Genomic DNA, 19,600 nt, shown 5'->3' on the forward strand with positions numbered 1-19,600 from the left:
GAGATGCTGCAAAGAACAGCATTGATTGACAAAATGGTATCACCTTTAGCTTGAGAATTAAGGGGGTGGGGATAAATGTGAAGTGAAGAATATAATTACCAGTGTAAGAATGAATAGCTTTAGTCGTAGTGTGAAGTAGATCATTGATAAAAAGAAAGAGCAAGGTTACAAAACCCTTTGGGTCAACACTATTGGTGGAGAGAGCGAGAGATTGATCCCTCCACAACTACCATGGATCAGTTCTCAAGAAAGCTAGAAATTAAAGCATAGGTACTTTATGGCTATTCTTGCACACTTATATCATATAACAGAGGTGAGAAAGAAACATAAGTATTTTTAACGTTTAATTTTTATAATATTTATCCTGTAATAACAGTTTTAATGTGGTGTAGCGTTACCAATGCGCGTGTTGATGTTATATACAAGGCCTCTCGACCTGTGGTCGCTACCTAGCCCCGTGTCGCCTGGAATGTTGCCGGGGCCTCACAGTGACTCACTCAGCCGGTAAGCCCCCCCACCCTCCAGGCCCTTCACTTATAGGGCCCCGAGTCCAGGGTTGGGGTGCCCTTCCTCTACAGGAGAGCCCGGCTCGCCCTCACCCATAGAGGGTAGAGCCGAACTTTACTATAGCATTAACTCCTTACATCTCCTTCTCAATCTTGATAAGCTCAAGGATACCGTCCTGCATCTCCTTCACGGCCTGGAACTCAGTAAGACCCATGCGGCGCTTGTTGGAAATATCGTAAATACCGCCCTCAGCCTCTGTGTGCTCACCGCGGGTGCCACGCACTTGCAGGCTGAACTTGGCAGCAACTTCCTCAAGCTTCTCGCGGTTAGCAGCAAGCTTAGGCAATTTGATGTGGACGGAGGCACGCACGGTGGTGCCAAGGTTGGTGGGGCAGAAGGTCAGGAAGCCCAGGCGGTCATGGTGAGAGAAAGGAACGCGCTTTTCGATGTCGTTGACAGCGCTAACGAGACGGCGGTACACCTGGCCCAAGTCACCACCCATCTGCATAGAGATGATGCGAAGGTGATCCTCCTCATTGCACCAGACAAGGAAGGTCTTGTTATCATTGTGGTAAATACCACGGCCGGCGGGCCAATAACGGCAAGCGTTGGCAGCCTGCAAGAAGCGGTCACCCTCCTTGAACAGGAAGTGGTCATCGATAAGCTTCTGCTGAACCTCCTTGGTCATGCCAGTGAGGGGGAAGTAGGAACCCTTGAGCTCTCCCTCAAGGCCAGACAGGGTGGAAGAAACCTTCTCCTCCATCTCCTTGTACTGAGCCTCAGTAAGGCAGGGGTTGAAGGGGTAGCCCTCCATGGAGCGGCCACATCGCACACGTGTGGAGATGACGAACGTGCCCTCGGGGTCCACGTTTATGAACTTGCTGACATCACCGAAATCCTTGGCAGGGTGCTTGTCTGTCTGCTTGAAGCCCTTGTGGTAGTCTTCGATGATGGGGTCGAAGAGGGGAGCAAAGAGAGAGTAGGCCTCAGCGTCAGGGGCATAGATACCAACGCCAGAGTCCAAGTTCTCCACACCTGAAAAGAATGAAAATTTTCATTAAATAACTAACCTACTGATCCTCCTATACCCATTCAAATTTACTTAACCCTTTAAATAGGATAAAAATGATTTTAGCCAATTCAAGAGCATTAGTGCAGTACCCCCACCCTAGTTGTGGGCGACTGGACATGCAGGGAGCTAGCTGGTGGAAGTATTGATTCTTGGCCAGGCTCGTGCACCTCACTGCCACCCCCACTACCAGTGGCCTCATCAAAGTTACATAATACCCCCTCCCTTCCCATGCTACACAACTAGGTCAAGCCCATCAGGGCGTCACAAACTTTAGCTTGGTGTTTTACTTCACAATCTAAATCATTCTCATTTAGGGTAAACAAAGGGTATAAAAAAAAGCGTCCACAAAACTCCGGTTATACGGAGGTCATGGTGGACTTGAGGAATCTAGGCCTTTCATGGATTATTCGCCAATTCTATTATTCATTTACTAACATTAGTCACATTGAATACTCACTTTTCTAAAACCAACTTAAAACACATTTCCATCCTACCACCACCAAGCCCCCCCCCCTCCCCCTCATGATGGCTTATCCCTACACAAACAGCACCAATGACTTAAATTGTTTGGTCAAATAAGATCACATGAATGGCATTTTTCAGTGTCTTACCTCGGCACCCACAATGAACGACTGCAACAAGGTGGTTCAGACATTGCCTCTATTCTCGTCCTATATAATATTCTAAAACTAGTTCCATTGATAAAAAAAATCGTTAACTTACTCCCCAATAAAGTTTTACAGTAAGCCTATTAAACGAGACCAAGAGCTTTCCTACCTATCAAGACAATCTCCTTTAATGAATTAGTTCTCTTAGAGAAATTGAACACCGAAAAACGTTAAACGAAACAATTGAAAAACAGTAAACTTCAAAACCCTATTTTGATTAACAATTCACGATCAAACATTCTAATAAAGCAATAAGATGGCAGTTGTCCACCCAGCGTGTAGCACCAAGAACTGTATCATTATTATCTAGATCAAGGTTACCGACCTAAATTCTCTACAAGAGATTATGCCATACAGGTAGTCTCGTACAACCAATATAGGATCTACCACTAGAATAATCTATAACAAAGGTTCCAGCAAAACCTCACGCCCAGTTTTCCCCAGAACCACCAGATTTTAGATCTTTGCCACGTACCGGACTGGATGACGTCGAGGAGGGTGGCACCCAGGCCAGTCTTCTTGGCCTTGAGGCTGTCGAAGATATCCTTGGTAAGGTATTTCTTCAGGAGGGACTTGCAGTCGGTGGCGGCCTCCAGCTTCTTGAAGCCTTCCTCCAACTTTGCGATGGTTGCAGCGTCAGCCATGTTAGTGCTCGAAGATTCCTGGCTGTGGATAACAAGAAACAAGTGTTAAACTTCGAACCAAAGAATCCCTAGATTAGAAGCCATATTATACCGAAATGGCCAAACTTAAACTAGTAGCATCTATTTTACAAGCAAACTAGTGTTAAGAATCAAGTCAGTCCACTCGTGCATACGAAGAAGTTACATCACATTAATTCTACTAGCTGCAACATTCAGATTCACCCCCCCCCCCATTACCTCGCCTCAACACTCCTGCCATACGCAACCTTATCAACAACAGTCATCTCACGCCATTAAAACCCATTAGGACCTCTACTACCACCTATCTAGAGATACTTCTACCCAGTGGGGGAGGGGCCGACTATCCACCCCTCCCCCAACCTGCTTCAGTGATCAAGTTCGAGGTCTTTGGGTACGGGCAGCAGAAGGGGAGTGGGGGGTGACAACCGGCCTTACATCACCAAAACCAGTCGCCCATCCACACCACTATTCTTTCCCATTTCATCAGTCCTATCATACTTAAGCATTAGTAAAACCGGCAAGCATGTTACTTGAAATGACGATCGCGTACCAAATTACTAAAAAAAAATACTAGTAATCTACCAAATGTGAAGATATTACACAATACACGATTTATAGATGACTAGCCTAATACCAATAGGCGTTACGTGTCCCCCACCCTCTCTTACTACGAGCCGTGATCTACTTTACTCTTCAGGAAGTCGGCATTTGTTTCACCTAGGAAAACCAGCATAAAAGTGACCATATAGTAATACTAAAGTACCTAAAAAACCGGCTGTGGTTACCGATAGTTAACAGCGAGAGGGGTAGTAGTGGTCTTTTCAAGTCGGCTAAATGTGTATTGTATGCACCCCCCATCCTCCCTCCCCGGTGAGTCATCAACGGTGGTGTGTGTGTGTGTGGCGGGGGGGAAGGTTTAAAAACTTCACCCTGGAGAGGGAGGGGCAGAGTTTCTGGCATACATTGATTGGGATTCTCTGAATCCTTGGATCTAATACAAAGTTTTACGTGTCTGGCGAGTTGGGAAGGGGGGGGGGGCTGGGGATTGAAGAATGGTATTAAAGCAGATGTGTAGCGTTCAATGCAAGCCGTTACCACCACCATCACTCCTAAAATGTAATAAACCTAATTGTACACAAATTGCAGCTCCTTGTTGTTTTAGCTAATGCAGGAGGGCGCCGAGTGACCTTCCCAGCCTACCATGCACCACCAACCACAATATCTGCTACTCTCGACAGTTCCAAGGACGGTTAATGGAGTTTAGACATACATCTCCAGTGCAGTGGTGAAGCAAATTTCCCTCCTTTCTCTAAAGGAAGTTTTTGACAATTAAATAACACGCGGGCTTCAACTAGTATCGTTACAACAGTCCTCCCTCCCGTCACAGCCAACCCGGCGAGCCGACAGCGGCGCCAAAGCCGGCAACCTCGATATTACACCTATTAACCCCGATATTTAGCACATGAGCCATGTCGTGACTAAGATTGTAAACAAATTATCAAGTCGCCGATTTACCTTAAACGAAGCGAAATAAAGTTAAAATGCTGAAATTTATCAAGTTTAAAGTAAAAAAGAATCCTGGTGACAATTATTAAATGTTAACGTGTCGTGGCTACCAGAGAACAGCGACACGTTACACGGGACGCCGGCTTCACCCACCACCGGCTGAGCTTTACTCAAGGCACGTACACAGGCCACGAATTCAGGAAAAAATGCAACACTCAAAACTTCGCGCTATTAAAGTATGATTCACTAAACTAAAATGTATTTGTAATAATGGTTTCTTCAAATTTAATATCTACGAGCTAATATTAAACCCAAATTCAGCTACCACAAAATGCAATTTAATTCTATACAAATTGACAAGCGATTCTCAAACAAATATGAGGTAATCTGCGTTATAACAAGTAATGCTAAAAAGGGAGTACAGTATACAAAACGCCGAGGCTCGAGCCTAGTTACAATAATCACTTTCGAGTTGCAAAAGTCAACCACTATTACTTTCTACGACTAACCAATGTTAGCTCACACGGTCACCTCTTGGTATTGCGGCAATATCAACTAAGTAACTAACGATCCAAGTTAATATATAATCACAATTTCACACGTCACTATGGACCGGGACCATTAACACGTCACTTTCGGGAATTAATAACAAGGACAAAAGCACAACACCACTCTCGAAACTGCACCGTTTAACCACTACAGTCACTGAAAAATTCACCACTTTCTTCCACCAACACTGGAAAGATAATGTTAAAGAAAGGTCAGTTTGGTTAGCGAGAGCTGTCTGCACGTACCGTCCAAACCTCTCCTCGACTCAGCGGCGAGTGACGAACCTGCCGGCTTTGCGGTATATATAGCGGCAACTTGGGAGGCGTGGCCGTCCCGCTCCGCCAATAGGCGTGGCCCACTACAGTTTGCCTTCAATACCACTGGTCTTTTAACATACCATCCTTATTACATCCAGAGCTTTTAATTAAACTCTCACGATTAATAACTTTATCCAGTATTAAAATGCTGAAAAACGTGGTTAATACATATATGAATGTAACAAAAATAAAACCTTTACAATATACACCTAGTTGGCAGCCTGGGGACAAGACTTCATGAGACGATGACGTCACGAGCTCGAGCCAATCACAGCCTGAACCACCACTTTAAATATAGAATCTCTTATTTTTGCATGGTTCCTCAACTGAAAGTTGACAAAGAAAGCGGGTGATAGCTGAGTGGAAAGCCTGGCGAGGGGAACACGGGAACCCGCCGTCTCTCTTATAAAACTTGAGTTACTTAAGACAGGGCGGGAACTGGGTGGCGGCGGGTGCTTCTTCTCCTGGGACAACCAATTTGCCTCACTCACCACACTTGGTCGTTTTCACCACTCAGAGGCATTTGTCACTATGTAATGATTGTATTGATATTGGAACAATTTATTTGGCCAAAAAAATACAGATACAGAGTCGATAATAAGAACAATATTAACATGGCTGAGCCAGCTGAGAGCATGAACCCTCTTGAAGGCACCTGAAATAATACTGTACATTTATCTCAAGGAAGAATTATTTAACAGTAAGTATCATCTGGAATAGTACACATGCCATGGTGGTAATCCGAACATATCAGAATGTTACCACGGTTATCACTTCGATATATATTTTTTCACATTTACAGTATATTACTGTATGAGTTTATACATATTTTACACTCCACGACTCCCTGACGGAGACACGATGATCCTCCCCATACTGGCCAGATATTTTGTAAATAATATTGATTATGTGTTAAAGGAATATCCTTCCTTCCTTAGGCTTTAGTAAGCCCCTTTATAATATTTAATACTTGTCACACTTGCCAGATGCTTCTGGTGTCATTGTACAGGGGTACCTAGTGACAGCACTAGGATCCCGCTTCCTCTATCAAGGAATAAACAATTGAAATTGAAAAAATTTAATATTTTACAGTGGTGCTGATATACATAAATATGATAAGGGAGGGAAACAATACAACATGGGTTGTATTAAAGTGGAGCAAGAAGACAGAGCTGTCAGTATCAGGTCTAGTCGGCAAATATAATTATTGCCATGGTAATTTTTATCTATCTACATGGCAATTTATGATATAACGGTCTTGGTGGTATAATAAAGGTAGGAATATAAAGTATGTTATTGATTTGTTGTTGGAGAAATAAACCCATAACGATGACGCGTACCATATAATTCGGTCAAAACCTGTTAAAGAACAATTCACATATAACAAATGCTGCTATCTCAAGACACATAGTATGAATAATACCATCAATATACAGTACATAGCCTGTTAACATCTTAAATATAACTCGCATGTTACAACTGTTAATACATTAGGAGACAATTTGTATAATATGATCAAAATACAGTACATAAATATACTTATTCAGGTTATTTAGAGTTTTTTTTAGATGGTTTAGTAGTTCACAATCACACTCACGTTTTAGGGTCTAGGGTTTGACCAACGAGAGCTGGTGTAATATCCTCTTGGTATATGTTAGGTGGACGAAAGGTGTTGTCTTTCCTGCAGGGAACGATATACTGCCTCCGTGGGCAATCGTAGCCCTAAGCGAGGACCTTCTATTTCATATTTAAAACAGCAAATTCGTCGTCAACACTGTCTCTCCTCTCACCCTCTCTCTTTCTCTCTCGTCTAGTTTATCTTATTATGGCTCTCTCTCTCTCTCACTCTTCTAGTTTATCTTACTGTGGCGGTAACAGTAGGTATTATAAAAATATTAATACTTAGACAATAGATATTTTTATTTATGATTTAAAGGATGTGCTCGGGTGTGAGGGGGTAAGTTGTGCCACACCTTCACACCGTGATATTTTACGGAGGTCTGGGACTGAGAGGAGCGCATGGGGTCTTAGTAGCTCTGGGTATCTTAAGTTGTATCTCTGATTATTCCGGAACTGGAAGTAATTATTGTCAATCAAGTGATTGATAGATTTGTAAACAATAGGGCACATCAGTCGGTGTTAATATCCACGAATGTTAACATTTTCAATTTAGCAAATTGTTCGTTATTGTGGTCTTTTTTTTTTCAAGTAGGTCTTTTTCCGCTTAACTCTCTTTTGTGCAGTAATCAGAGGTTGTGTTTTTGAAGAGCCAGAGGCCCCCCTTAGTGTGTGACAGTGTATTAAGTGTTGGCAAACAAGATCATAATAAATTTATTTCATTGCTGCAAGAATGAGTTACTGACGAGTGTGATCCAGGATACCTCACTGTGTATTGACTTTACTGTGAATGGTTTGTCTGTGGATTTCTCCAGCCAAATTTCTCATCAACAATAACCCAAAGGAATTTAGTATTTTGTTCACGTTTGAGGGCTGTATTACTAAGGTACAGGGGTCCAAATCTGGGGTGAGTTTTTCCTTCTGTGAAAGATTATGCAGTGGGGTTTTCGAGGTTTAAGGTCAGTTTATCACGTATTACCCAGGTCCTAACTTTAGTTAATTCAGTGTTCATAATTCCCATCAAGGAATGGAGATCCGAGTTGCTGGCATAGAGATTTACTATCGTCTGCAAATAAGTTGTATTTTATGAGTGTGCTGGAATGGACTATCTCGTTTATGTACAACATACACAGTACAGGACCGAAAATGAGGGACACCATACAAAACTGGTGAGGAGTCAGATTGATGATTATTAAAGCAGACATACTGCTTCCTCTTAGACAGATGTGAGGTAAACCAATTGTGGGATAAGCCCCTAACACTGTAATGTTCAAGCTTTGACAGGAGGATGGTATGGTCGACAGTGTCAAAGGCTTAAGAGAGGTCCAGGAATATTCCGACTATGAACTGACTGTCATCAAAGGAGTTTAAGATGTTATTAGTAAAGGACAGCAGAGCTCTCAGTTGACCTTTTACCTCTAAATCCAAACTGAGAGCCTGTAATGATGTTATTGACATGCAGAAGGAATTTAGTCGACTACATGCTTGCTTCTCCAGTTCAGTATCCTCCTCAAAGCTGGGAGGACTGATATGGGACGGTGATTCTTGAAAAGACTTTTATCGACAGATTTTTCATATGCTGGGTAAACTTTGGCAATTTTCAGTATGGGATATGCATTTTTAAGGAAACATTTGAGTAAACTTGACCTTAAGCTAATAAATAATGATGGGAGACACTTAGAAATTACGAAACGATTATCCTTTACCGTCTGAAAATTAAAGTTATTGAAATCCTAAAACGCTAAAATAAAACTTGAGTCCTAAAATATGTTAATTATTCACGCCGTGGGCGTTTGGTCTCGTCTGTTTGTCAGTAAAGAGCGTGATAACACGGTGCCCTTTGAAGTCAAAGGTCACACTTCAACATGACGGTATATATTGGTATAACTACAGTATATACAGTATATTGGTTGCAGACCCAGGTTCGATCCCCGGGTAGGGTGAAACTATGGGCAAGTTTCTTTACGCTATTTGCCTCTGTCTACCCAGCAGTAATTGGGGATCTGGATGTTAATCGATTTGCGGATCGTGCAGTTGGCCAGTACAGTTGGCAAGTTGTCCGGTCTTCTCGGACTATTCCTTGACACTGGGTCATGCATCTCGTTAACTCAGGGTGTGGTTGTTGTGTTGGCGACAGCTTCTACACCTTAAACAAATTCACGCCTAGGTGGCTCTAGGGCCGGTCATCCTCGTTACACGAGGGGCAACCATTATCTTATCTATAAATTGGTAATTTACAGTACGTAGGTTATTCACTTGGTCAGGTCCATTCGATATTTATTATAACATCAAACACGATAAAGATCATGTATAAAGGTGAAAGAAATGAACCGATAGGGAGTGAGTGAGGCAGTGCATGAGCAAATATTTGGCAGAGGTTGTGTTAGCGTTGAGGGGTTTGTGTTGTGCAAGAACTGTACACCCACACTACTGGATAATGGAAGATGGTGTAATAAATACAACCAAATACGGAGGTAAAACAAACCTTTCAATAAACACACACACTCACAAATACTTGATTATCAATGAGTACCCGACTTGAGCTACTCTGCCGTATTGCACTCTAATGTTGGTCTGTTATCTTGGCAACATATAATCAAATTATCAGTTGTATAGTAACAATGGGGTTGTACCCTTGTGACAGTCATATATAGATAATTTGGGTGTACGGTACATACCACAGCAGTATTATAGGTGAGATAAACTGCCAAAGTCCAGTTTTAGTTTGTTAGAATGGACGAGTTGACGGTTCTGGGTAAACACAAGAAATACACTCTGCCACGTTCGGAGAGTGATAAGGTATATATAATTTGTAATAAAAGTTTACAGTCCTGCTATAATAGTCTAGATAAGTTTATTTCTCTAGAAATAGGGCCGCCTTTTGCAATGACGTCACCACTTACCCTGCAGACGACGCACGGATGGAGATACGAGTCAATTGAGAAGTAATGACATTGTCTGGACTTTGTTTTGAGAATGCCTGGTGCTAGGTAAACATGACAACATAATGCTGTTATTGTTTTGATGATTCACTAATGAACCACTGGGATATATCTTCATTTATATTAATTAATGGGTAAAATTTTACTTTAACTACCATAAGTATTTGGATGCTTAGATTCGAGATAGGCTATATTGAGTAAATTTTAAGTTTTGGTCATCCCCGTACTTGGATATGCAGACTATGTTTCTAATGGTTTGCGATGTGTTATGAACGATTTTGACCTCCATTTCTATCGGAAATCACTAGTTTTGAGTTACTACCCCCTCCCCTCCCCTTACCAGTGTATGTAAGCTAATCTCATAACTTATAATATAACTTATCTTAGTTCTAATAACTTATCATACCTAACCTAACATATAATATGTATTTTCTTATGCGATAGAAAAATATTTTGCGACAGAAATCCCGTAGAGATAACGTGTCTTATTGTTTAAAGTACTTAATCCCATAGTTAGAATCTTAAGGTTCCCCAGATGACCAAAATAATACCAATACCGTTTGGAATGTTTATATACTATGAAATTTGTAGTAGGGGCAGCTAATATCCATTGAATTAGTTCATGTGCTTAGTAATATTTATGTATTCAATATAGCATTACTGCGTTGCACAGTAGAGCACAATTAATTATCTAGACTAAAAATACTCACGAGGAAACAATAAAATTCATCCACCCTATATAGAGAAGTAGGCCGACGGTGACACACTTAAGTCCGAATTGTAAAAGATTATTGCATTATATTTAATCCCCACCATGGGATTGATGAAAACATTATTTAGTGCGGTTCATTTGCTTATCAGTTCAGATGATGAAAACAATCCTAACTTGGTCTTCTTGAGAATTTTTCCTTACAATGACTTGAAAAAATATTACGCATGATTTTACTGGACAGAAAATGGTTTATGTGGGACATTTTAACGAAAAAAATATAAAACTTGCATGAATATAAGAAATCCAATTAGACCTGTGGTTCAGAAGAAACAGTCAGGGAAAATTGCTTGCATGAATAAAGATTGGGTCTCTTCCACATACTTCACCCCCACCCCTCTTTTAACTAGAAAGAATGAGAAAAAACTGCATCTCTCGGATTAATGAAGAAGTGAATCCCTTGGTCAAGTCAAACACTACATATCCTAATAAAGAAAAAACTTCGACTCCCAGTCAATAAAAACACATGACAAGACATAAAAAAAAAAAAAACGAAAAACTTATTATCAAAATCTGTTTCGGATGACACGCAATTTTTCTATCGCCTTAAGATTTGGCACTCCAGCTTATTTCACTCGATTGAAAACCCTGACGCTATTTGGGGGTGGGGGTTAGGTTAAGTTAGTATTAAGGTGTTCAATTAAACATCGGGCGAAATAAGCTGGTATGTCTAATCTTAAGGCGACCCCCCTTTTTTTTCATACATTTTCTGCTCACTTGGGCTTGTCTACCGGCACAAAAATGCGATGGGATACTGGATTTATCGTTCCCCATGCCACACCCCAAGCTCCCGGTAACTCGTAACTGTCGCCATGAAAAGCAACTTGTGGGGGCTGAGCCGAGTGGAAAAGCCCCATCCCACACAATGTAAAACGCGTACCTTCCCCTACTTGACACTAGTATGGCGTTTCGAAAAACATTTATTCATCTTTTAACAGACCTCTCCCTCTCTCTCTTTTACAATCTCTCCCCCTCTCTTTTACACTCTTCACCCCCTATCTCTTGCAGGGCATCTCTCCCCCTCTCTCTTTTACACTCTTCACCCCACTATCTCTTGCAGGGCATCTCTCCCCCTCTCTCTTTTACACTTTTCACCCCACTATCTCTTGCAGGGCACTTTTCCCACTATCTCTTGCAGGGCATCTCTCCCCCTCTCTCTTTTACACTTTTCACCCCACTATCTCTTGCAGGGCATCTCTCCCCCTCTCTCTTTTACACTCTTCACCCCACTATCTCTTGCAGGGCATCTCTCCCCCTCTCTCTTTTACACTCTTCACCCCCTATCTCTTGCAGGGCATCTCTCCCCCTCTCTCTTTTACACTCTTCACCCCTCTATCTCTTGCGGGGCATCTCTCCCCCTCTCTCTTTCTTTATCTGATGAGACATCTTTCCCTCTCTTCCTCCCTATCTGTGAGGGCATATCTCTCCCATTTCTATAAGGGTATTAAATTCAATGTCCTGCTCCCTATTGTTTTCTGTTTGCGCTCCTACCTGCATCCCCCTTTCTTTTATTCCCTTACATATCAAAAACGACCATGTCTCATCACCATTTCCTTCCGTAATATAACATCAGCTCAGTCAAACCCAAAGAAAATCTTATAATTCTTTCATAAAACGTGCAAATTTAATTCGACTACAAAGATAAATTGCCCGAAGTAACCCCTGTAAGTTTTTGAAAAATGCATGAATTGAATAAGAGACTATGGTTACGTGTGTACGGGCTCGTTAAATCACTCCACCCCCCACTCAACATCAACGCCTAGCATGACATCCATGTACTGTAGTTACATAATAAGGAGCCAGTGTGGGGCAGCAGGTGGGAGGCAGATGGCACTAGTGTGGTTTCCTCCCTCATCACCGGGTCTTCTCTCATCCTCTCTCGCCGGTTTGGCTACGCCCCCCCCACACACACACTACAACTCCAGGGAACCGGCAACATGAGCTGGGGTATTGTACTCAATCACCGGCAGTGGGGCCTGATATCACCACCCTCACCCTCTAGAATACAGCATCACCCCTGGCGCTCAGAATATACACAAAAACTTAGATGGTAAAAAAAAATAGTTCAACTTCAACTTTAAACAGAACAGTGTACCATAACAATATTTTACCAATCTCGTACTGTACAATCAGTCCAAAAATGTCACAAACATTTATGGACTAAAATGATATCGAAGCCTTTAATTTGGAACATCAAGGCTGCCAATTGTTCCAAGTTGTAATTTGTTTATAAAAACGCTTTTACAAGAGAATAACAATGAGTATAAAACAAGAATTTACCACCCCATTACATAACACATACACTATAAAGGTAAAACATCATAACAATGAATTAACAGATACACTAAAACAAATAATAATCATAATAATCCAACAGGCAAACCATATCAGTAAACCAAATTACATCTCAAAAACTAAACCAATTGATAGACCCAAGAGCAGAGCAACATAAGTTGACCAGTATGCACACAAGGCACGCCGCAACAATTCACATCTGGTTTATCATAAGTGAAACAACGTAAAAAGGCACTATTAAAAATATATTAAAGGCAAAATAACAAACACAACGCTGCAATAAACCACCTGATAAAACAAAACTACACTAGGCTATCTACTGCTTGCATACAAATCTATCTTACGTAAAAATGATGGATGATTAAAAACTTTAATCGAACTCACATAAACACAAAAATTGGAGGGTTCACTCACGTTAAAGCCATCTAAAAAATTGAAATCCTCTCTCAATCACTGGTTCTGTCCGTGGATTATACTTGGAAATATTTCTTGTAATGTAAATTATCTGATCTAATCTACAGGTAGGCTATACCTGGGGACATCGTTTTTCTTTACAACCGTAGTATACAAATTACAAATGCCGGTGCGTAACGTTAAAAAATGTTTTATACCTGAGGGTATGTAACGTATAATGAATTATTTTTATTATTATCGGTACCGTGTCATAATCTGGCTAGTTTTAAGCGTCACGAGGTACACGGCGTCGCTGGTTGGAGCCTCTCGTATCATATTTTAGTTCCAATGAAAAGAATGTTATGTACACTAGGAAACTACGTTATTAATTCATAAACCTCACACTCTACAACCTGGTGTTATGCATTTGTTTGATTAATTCTCACCAACAAGAACAAGACATTGCACGGCAGGTAAAAAATAATATCATATTTATACTATAATTGTAGTTTTCACCTTCCACAGTTACACGACACTTTAAGGAAAACACGCTGAGGCCGAGTTCTTCATCCTTCAGCTCTATCATTAAGACATGAAATTACGAGGTAGTTTTATACATTATTTTTATATCACGAAAATTAAGACTGGATTCGACTGAAATCAAGTTTAGTCTCCAATGTACAGTACGGAGGTTATACTGAACAAGGATATTTGAACATATAATAGAAATAAATTTATGAGACTGCATACTTAGGGACACGTAATGACAAAACTAAACAGTACTAACAGACAAGATGAACGTTCCCGTAGATCAAACAGGCGTCGGAAAGAGCACAATTCCATGTTATTATTCTACCGTAATTTAAATACAAACAGAGCCCATCAACAATACTACACTCTAAACCTTCCTTAACTGCAACACCAAACATCACTATCTCCAACAAAGACTACCAACCACTATCAGCTACAATACTTGTATCTCTCTAGCCAACAACTTAACTCCAAGCCTATAAGCTTGCGTCACATCTAAGATTATACACTAACTTTTGCACCATAGCCAACTCTGTTACGATGGTGCAAAATAAGCCCAGCATAAATTTTACCTGGAAAAAAACTATCATGTATAGGTATATATATGTCATACAGCTGCAATGAAAACATACGACTTTTTAAAAGATAGTCACTATATCAGTATAAACTGATCTAACCTTACAGTAGAAATTCTGACAATAAGGTGTAAAATTTGCATGTCAGCCATATTGAATAAAAAACCCACGCACTGGTCTGCCAGATTTCACTTGTTGTAGACTGGATTAGATAAGTTAGTACCATATGTTGAATACATTACAACCGCAACTAGCCCATACGACGACGTACTGATCGCTATAAGAACAGCCCAATCCCAACTACTGTATTGTAAAAATTATCAACAATTCATAGTTAACCTGTGTGTTCACTCCCTGCCTGCCATACTTTTGTGTTGTTAATATGCTGAAATTCCGTTAAATGACCCTTCCCCTTCTTGTTATCATTACCACTTACAGTATGTTACTTGTATATCATTTGTCAATCAGGTGACCCATTCCCCAATTATGTGACGTTCATCATCTCTGTTGACTATATTTTCATCCTTTTGGCTGCCATGTTTTTTTCTCGATAAACCGTTAATTATTATTATTATTATTATTATTATTATTATTATTATTATTATTTGACAGCGGTTAGATCAGCGCATGCGTGATATATCTTGTCCAGGAAAACTTAGGATTACACCACTGCACCGTACTGCTGCAAGGTCATAATACTAAATGTCGACTCTTAAGAAAAAACCCGAGTACCAAGGTGCAGTAACTAAAAATAACTATCTGTGCATACTTTGTGGGAAACAATATGAGACCATGGACGATAAATTTTGGTATATGAGGGCTGTCACTAGTCACACGTAAGAAATCGGAGCATATCGAACCCCACCTGCATAGATAGTTGTTTTAGCTACTGTTACGTGTATGTATTTCAAGAAGTGCCACCATTAACCAGCACCTGTATCACTACACTGATCCATCATGCAGCATCCAACAGGAAAACTTGAATCATAAACTCATGGCCTGTACGTTCAAATTTACTCAGCTGCGAGCATATCAAGTTTCCATGCTCTGTCATGCGAGTTAGCTGAGACAAGCGTCAGTTTTTGCTTCTGTCTTGTGACCGCAAACAACCAAACACCTAAGAGGAAACGTGTTCTCTGGAATATCTTGTATATCCAACGGGTTCGCAATGGTTTGCTGCACATAATCTCATTCAGGATTTATCAACTGGTGACTTCAGAACAGAAATTCCATAACTTACTTATATGGGTTGACCTTTGGTCGGCTTCGTTTGATCTCCCATACTGTAAACTCACTCTGTACTGACGTTTTTCTCGTTTTGCAATGTACATATTTCAAAAATAATCTAATAAAATAATGATACACTATGAATAGATTTATTCTGAGTGAAAATTTTAAATTCATTTCAAATATTATGTACATTTACTTTTACCGGTAAAATTTATCATTTATTTTGAAAATATCTGTTAATAAATACGCATTATCTCCATTCGATCACAGAATGCCTGTGAGGGAATTTTCCCGAGGTACAGCCTCGTTTAGAACAGTTAATGTTCCCTCACTATCCTGAATTTTATTTTAACTACTATTAAACATTCTCCACAAACAGTTGCCAAGTCCTTGCAAGAAGTACTTCAGTTTGTTCAAGGTTAGTTCGTATTCGGCTGCCCATCCGCAGTGTCAGCCAAGTTTTCTTCTATCGTGCTTCTGACGTCAAGAAGACGAGCCCACCTTGCCATGACGCCACTCAAATGTCAGGTAATTGTCATGAACTACCGAAGGTGGCCCGCGGCTGCCAAAATCTAAATAGGTGCTGCCGGTGAATGGTAATACGAAGACGGGATACCTTATAACAGGTGATGTCGCAGGTGGAGGGGGTGTTGGTGTTTACTGCTATTTCATGAGATCGAGTGTTTGGGAAGGCAAGCCGAACTCTGGAGGAAATATAACACGAAAGCTGAAACATTTGATTCCAAACAAAACGAACCAACCAATCCAAATTTAACGTCGCATAATTAAACCCTCGCTAACGTAATTACCTTAGCATAAACAAATCGACTCGATTTTTTTTTATGGTCCTTTCGAGGTATCTGGATTACATCGGCTTATCTGACTCCCGGTAATTTGCCTTGAGAGAGAGAGAGAGAGGGGGGAGAAGGTACTATATTTCTTTGTGAATATTGTGTGTGTGTGTACCTTACCCACACCACCACTCTGTGTACCTTACCCACACCACCACTCAGTGTACCTTACCCACACCACCACTCTGTGTACCTTACCCACACCACCACTCTGTGTACCTTATCCACACCACCACTCAGTGTACCTTATCCACACCACCACTCTGTGTACCTTACCCACACCACCACTCTGTGTACCTTACCCACACCACCACTCTGTGTACCTTACCCACACCACCACTCTGTACATCTACTTGAATAGTTGACTGTGACTATGTGACTGGCTTGCTGTGTGGCTAATTAGTGTCTGACTGGTCTACAGTGTGGTTTGACTGGCTTACTGTGTGGTTTGACTGGCTTATTGTGTGGTTTTATTGACTTACTATGAAGCTAACTAGTTGCTATGTGACTAACTACCTTGCTTTGTGGCTAACCGGCTTGTTGTGTTACTGACTGGCTTGCTGTGCGGCTCGCAGGTTGTCAAGATTGTGGCTTGAGAGGCTCAGCGAAGCACATCTCACCACTACCATGTTGGGAGAAATATTCTTTACGGCTCAGGGCTGCATCGAGTTACCTAACCCGTCCTGCCTTTGTTTGTCTCTCTCTAGGATAAGTTAGGTTAGGTTAGGTTATATATGACAGGTTAGGTTAGGTTAGGTTAGGTTAGCTTTAGGTTAGGTCAGGTTACCTTAGATAGGAAAGGTTAGGTTAGCTAAGATAGATTAAGATAGCTTAGGTTAGCTTAGACAGGTTAAGTTAACTTTGTTAGGTTAGGTTAGGTAAAGGGTAACTTAGGTTGCGTAAATTTCGGTTAGGCTTGGTTAAGTTAGGTTGTGATAGTTTAGGTTAGCGAAGTTAACTTACGTTAACTTAGATAATAAGATAGGATTAAGTTAGCCGAGTCAGTTAAAAATGTTAGATCAGATGAGTTAAAGTGCTATATACAGTACATTAGGTGAGCTAAGGTTACATTTGACTGCTTTTAGATGACGTCTTTAACTTCCGTCTAGTCACCAAACGGTATTATGTGATCTTGTAATACCTGAAGTGACAACCACAGAGAATATCCTTACAGAAACGAACATTTATTTATTCATTTATTCATTTTGAAGAGAAGATTTAGAGGAAACGGGAAACCGGCTCGAGTCACGCCTTGTAGACTTCCTCATATTGTAATGTTATCTGCCTGGGTTAGGACAGTGTTTCTCAAACTTGCTCACTTCATTCCCCCCATGAGGAACTCTCAACATGTCCCCCCTTCAGTTCTCTCCCAAGCCCCTCACAAATAATGATCAAAATAAACTGTTTTGTTTCTCTTCCTTTATTTTAATGTTTTTAATCATCAAACAGAATGCATATTTTGTTACAGTTCAATGGGATGGATGACATTGTTTCCTTTCAGTCAGTCGACTGATTCGAGGTTGAGTCACTGATAAAGCACATCTCATGTCTGGGTCCACATGTAACCGATTTCGGCTTTTATTCTCTATTTGAAGAAGGTGGAGAAATCAGATCCACATAAATAAGTAGTAGAAAATGGCAAGAGGACTCGGAAGTGCGATCTCACTAACTTTTGGATATGACTGATACATTGAGCACCAGAATACAGCCAGATATTTTTCTTCATAGAGGTCTCTGGCAGCAGAATCGTTCTGAGATCAAGGAATTCGTCTGAACAGGAACTAGAATCGTGCAATCTGAGCGAATCCGTTGGAAATGAAAAACTAGCTGCTGCACCATTCTGTGTAAATATCAAAACTGTACTGTATGGGTATTATGATTACACACAATGACAAAAAAAAAGATTTCTCCCTTAACAAGGCAAAGTGACAAAAAAAAGTTGAATCAGAGTTTCCACATGTTCTCCAAACATATAATACTTACACTAGCCTGCCATGGCCCTCCTAAAATCTTGCCGTGACCTCAGTTTGAGAAACACTGGGTTAGGGGAAATGTCAGTAGAGAGGATGAGTGTTGAGTTCGTGTGTGTGTTGTGGCTACGAATTTTTATTTTTCAGGTCAGAGTCTAGGATGGTGACCTGATTTTGTGGGGTGAGAGAGGGTGTTACGTGGATATATGAAAGGGGGTGGGTCTCTCTCTCTCTCTCTCTCTCTCTCTCTCTCTCTCTCTCTCTCTCATTGTAAAGTATAGGTATAACTAATAATCGGTGCTACTATAATATGCGGTCTACCGAGCTGAAGTTGTGTCTACCGGAATATTTACACTGTAGCATCCATAGATTAGGTTAAGATAGGTTAGGTTAAGATATATTAGATTAAGTTAGGTTAGGTTAATGGATACTACGGAGTAAATATCCCGGTAGACACAACTCCAGCTCAATTAGAGCGCATACTATAGTAGCACCTAATTATCGTATGTGCCAGAATATAAATATCGTCAGACACACACACACACACACACACACACACACACACACACACACACACACACACACACCTTGACCCTGAAATCACTCTCCCATACCCACAATCCTGCACAGGTGGGCCAGCCAGAGGGTAGCAGTTCTCTCTCGCTCTTTCTTTTTTTCTTTCTCACACAATACATCCCATGTACAGTACTACTTGGACCTCTTAGCCCCACCAATCAAAACCCATCGACGAATATCTTCCAGCCAATGACAAAACAGCTTAACAAGACACCACAGGTATACCCAGACTATGATGGCCATTCCTTGTACACGTAGTGGTAAAGGTGCCGCTCCCTCCCCTCCCCTTTAGAGTTTAGACCTTCCTTACCCCCCACCTCCTGCCCCTTCTCTTCACTCTATTTCCTATCCTCTCTTTCACTCTCCTCCTCCTCCCCTTCTTCTTCACCATCGAAGCTAGAAGAAGCAGACAGGCCGTAGAGGGACGGAGGGCTGCTGTGAAAGACTCGCACGCTATTAGCTAATGACAGCGACTCCCCATTGGGTAATGACATTGGCTCACCGTTGGGCAGTGAGCAGGAGTGGTTCCCCATTACCTAATAATAACAACTCACCATTAGTTGATAA

At 41.0% G+C, this 19,600-nt stretch overlaps 1 protein-coding gene across 4 annotated transcripts in view; it reads right to left on the reverse strand.

Moving 5' to 3' along the window:
* Positions 1-331: 331 nt before the first annotated feature.
* LOC121873631 (arginine kinase) overlaps positions 332-19,600 on the reverse strand; it is a 90,130-nt gene continuing 70,861 nt past the window's right edge. For 3 of the 4 annotated variants that reach the window (XM_042377279.1, XM_042377281.1, XM_042377278.1), the window contains exons 2-3: positions 2,723-2,913; positions 332-1,542 (exon numbers count right to left, since the gene is read on the reverse strand). In XM_042377279.1, the coding sequence (XP_042233213.1) occupies positions 641-1,542; positions 2,723-2,913 (1,093 nt within the window). In that variant the 3' untranslated portion in view covers positions 332-640. Of the gene's footprint in view, positions 1,543-2,722; positions 2,914-5,212; positions 5,338-19,600 lie in introns of those variants that run through there. The other variant, XM_042377282.1, reaches the window with a different exon arrangement.

This window comes from Homarus americanus, unplaced genomic scaffold, assembly GCF_018991925.1.
Source record: "Homarus americanus isolate GMGI-L3 unplaced genomic scaffold, GMGI_Hamer_2.0 scaffold51333, whole genome shotgun sequence".
Classification (NCBI taxonomy): Eukaryota; Metazoa; Arthropoda; class Malacostraca; order Decapoda; family Nephropidae; genus Homarus; species Homarus americanus.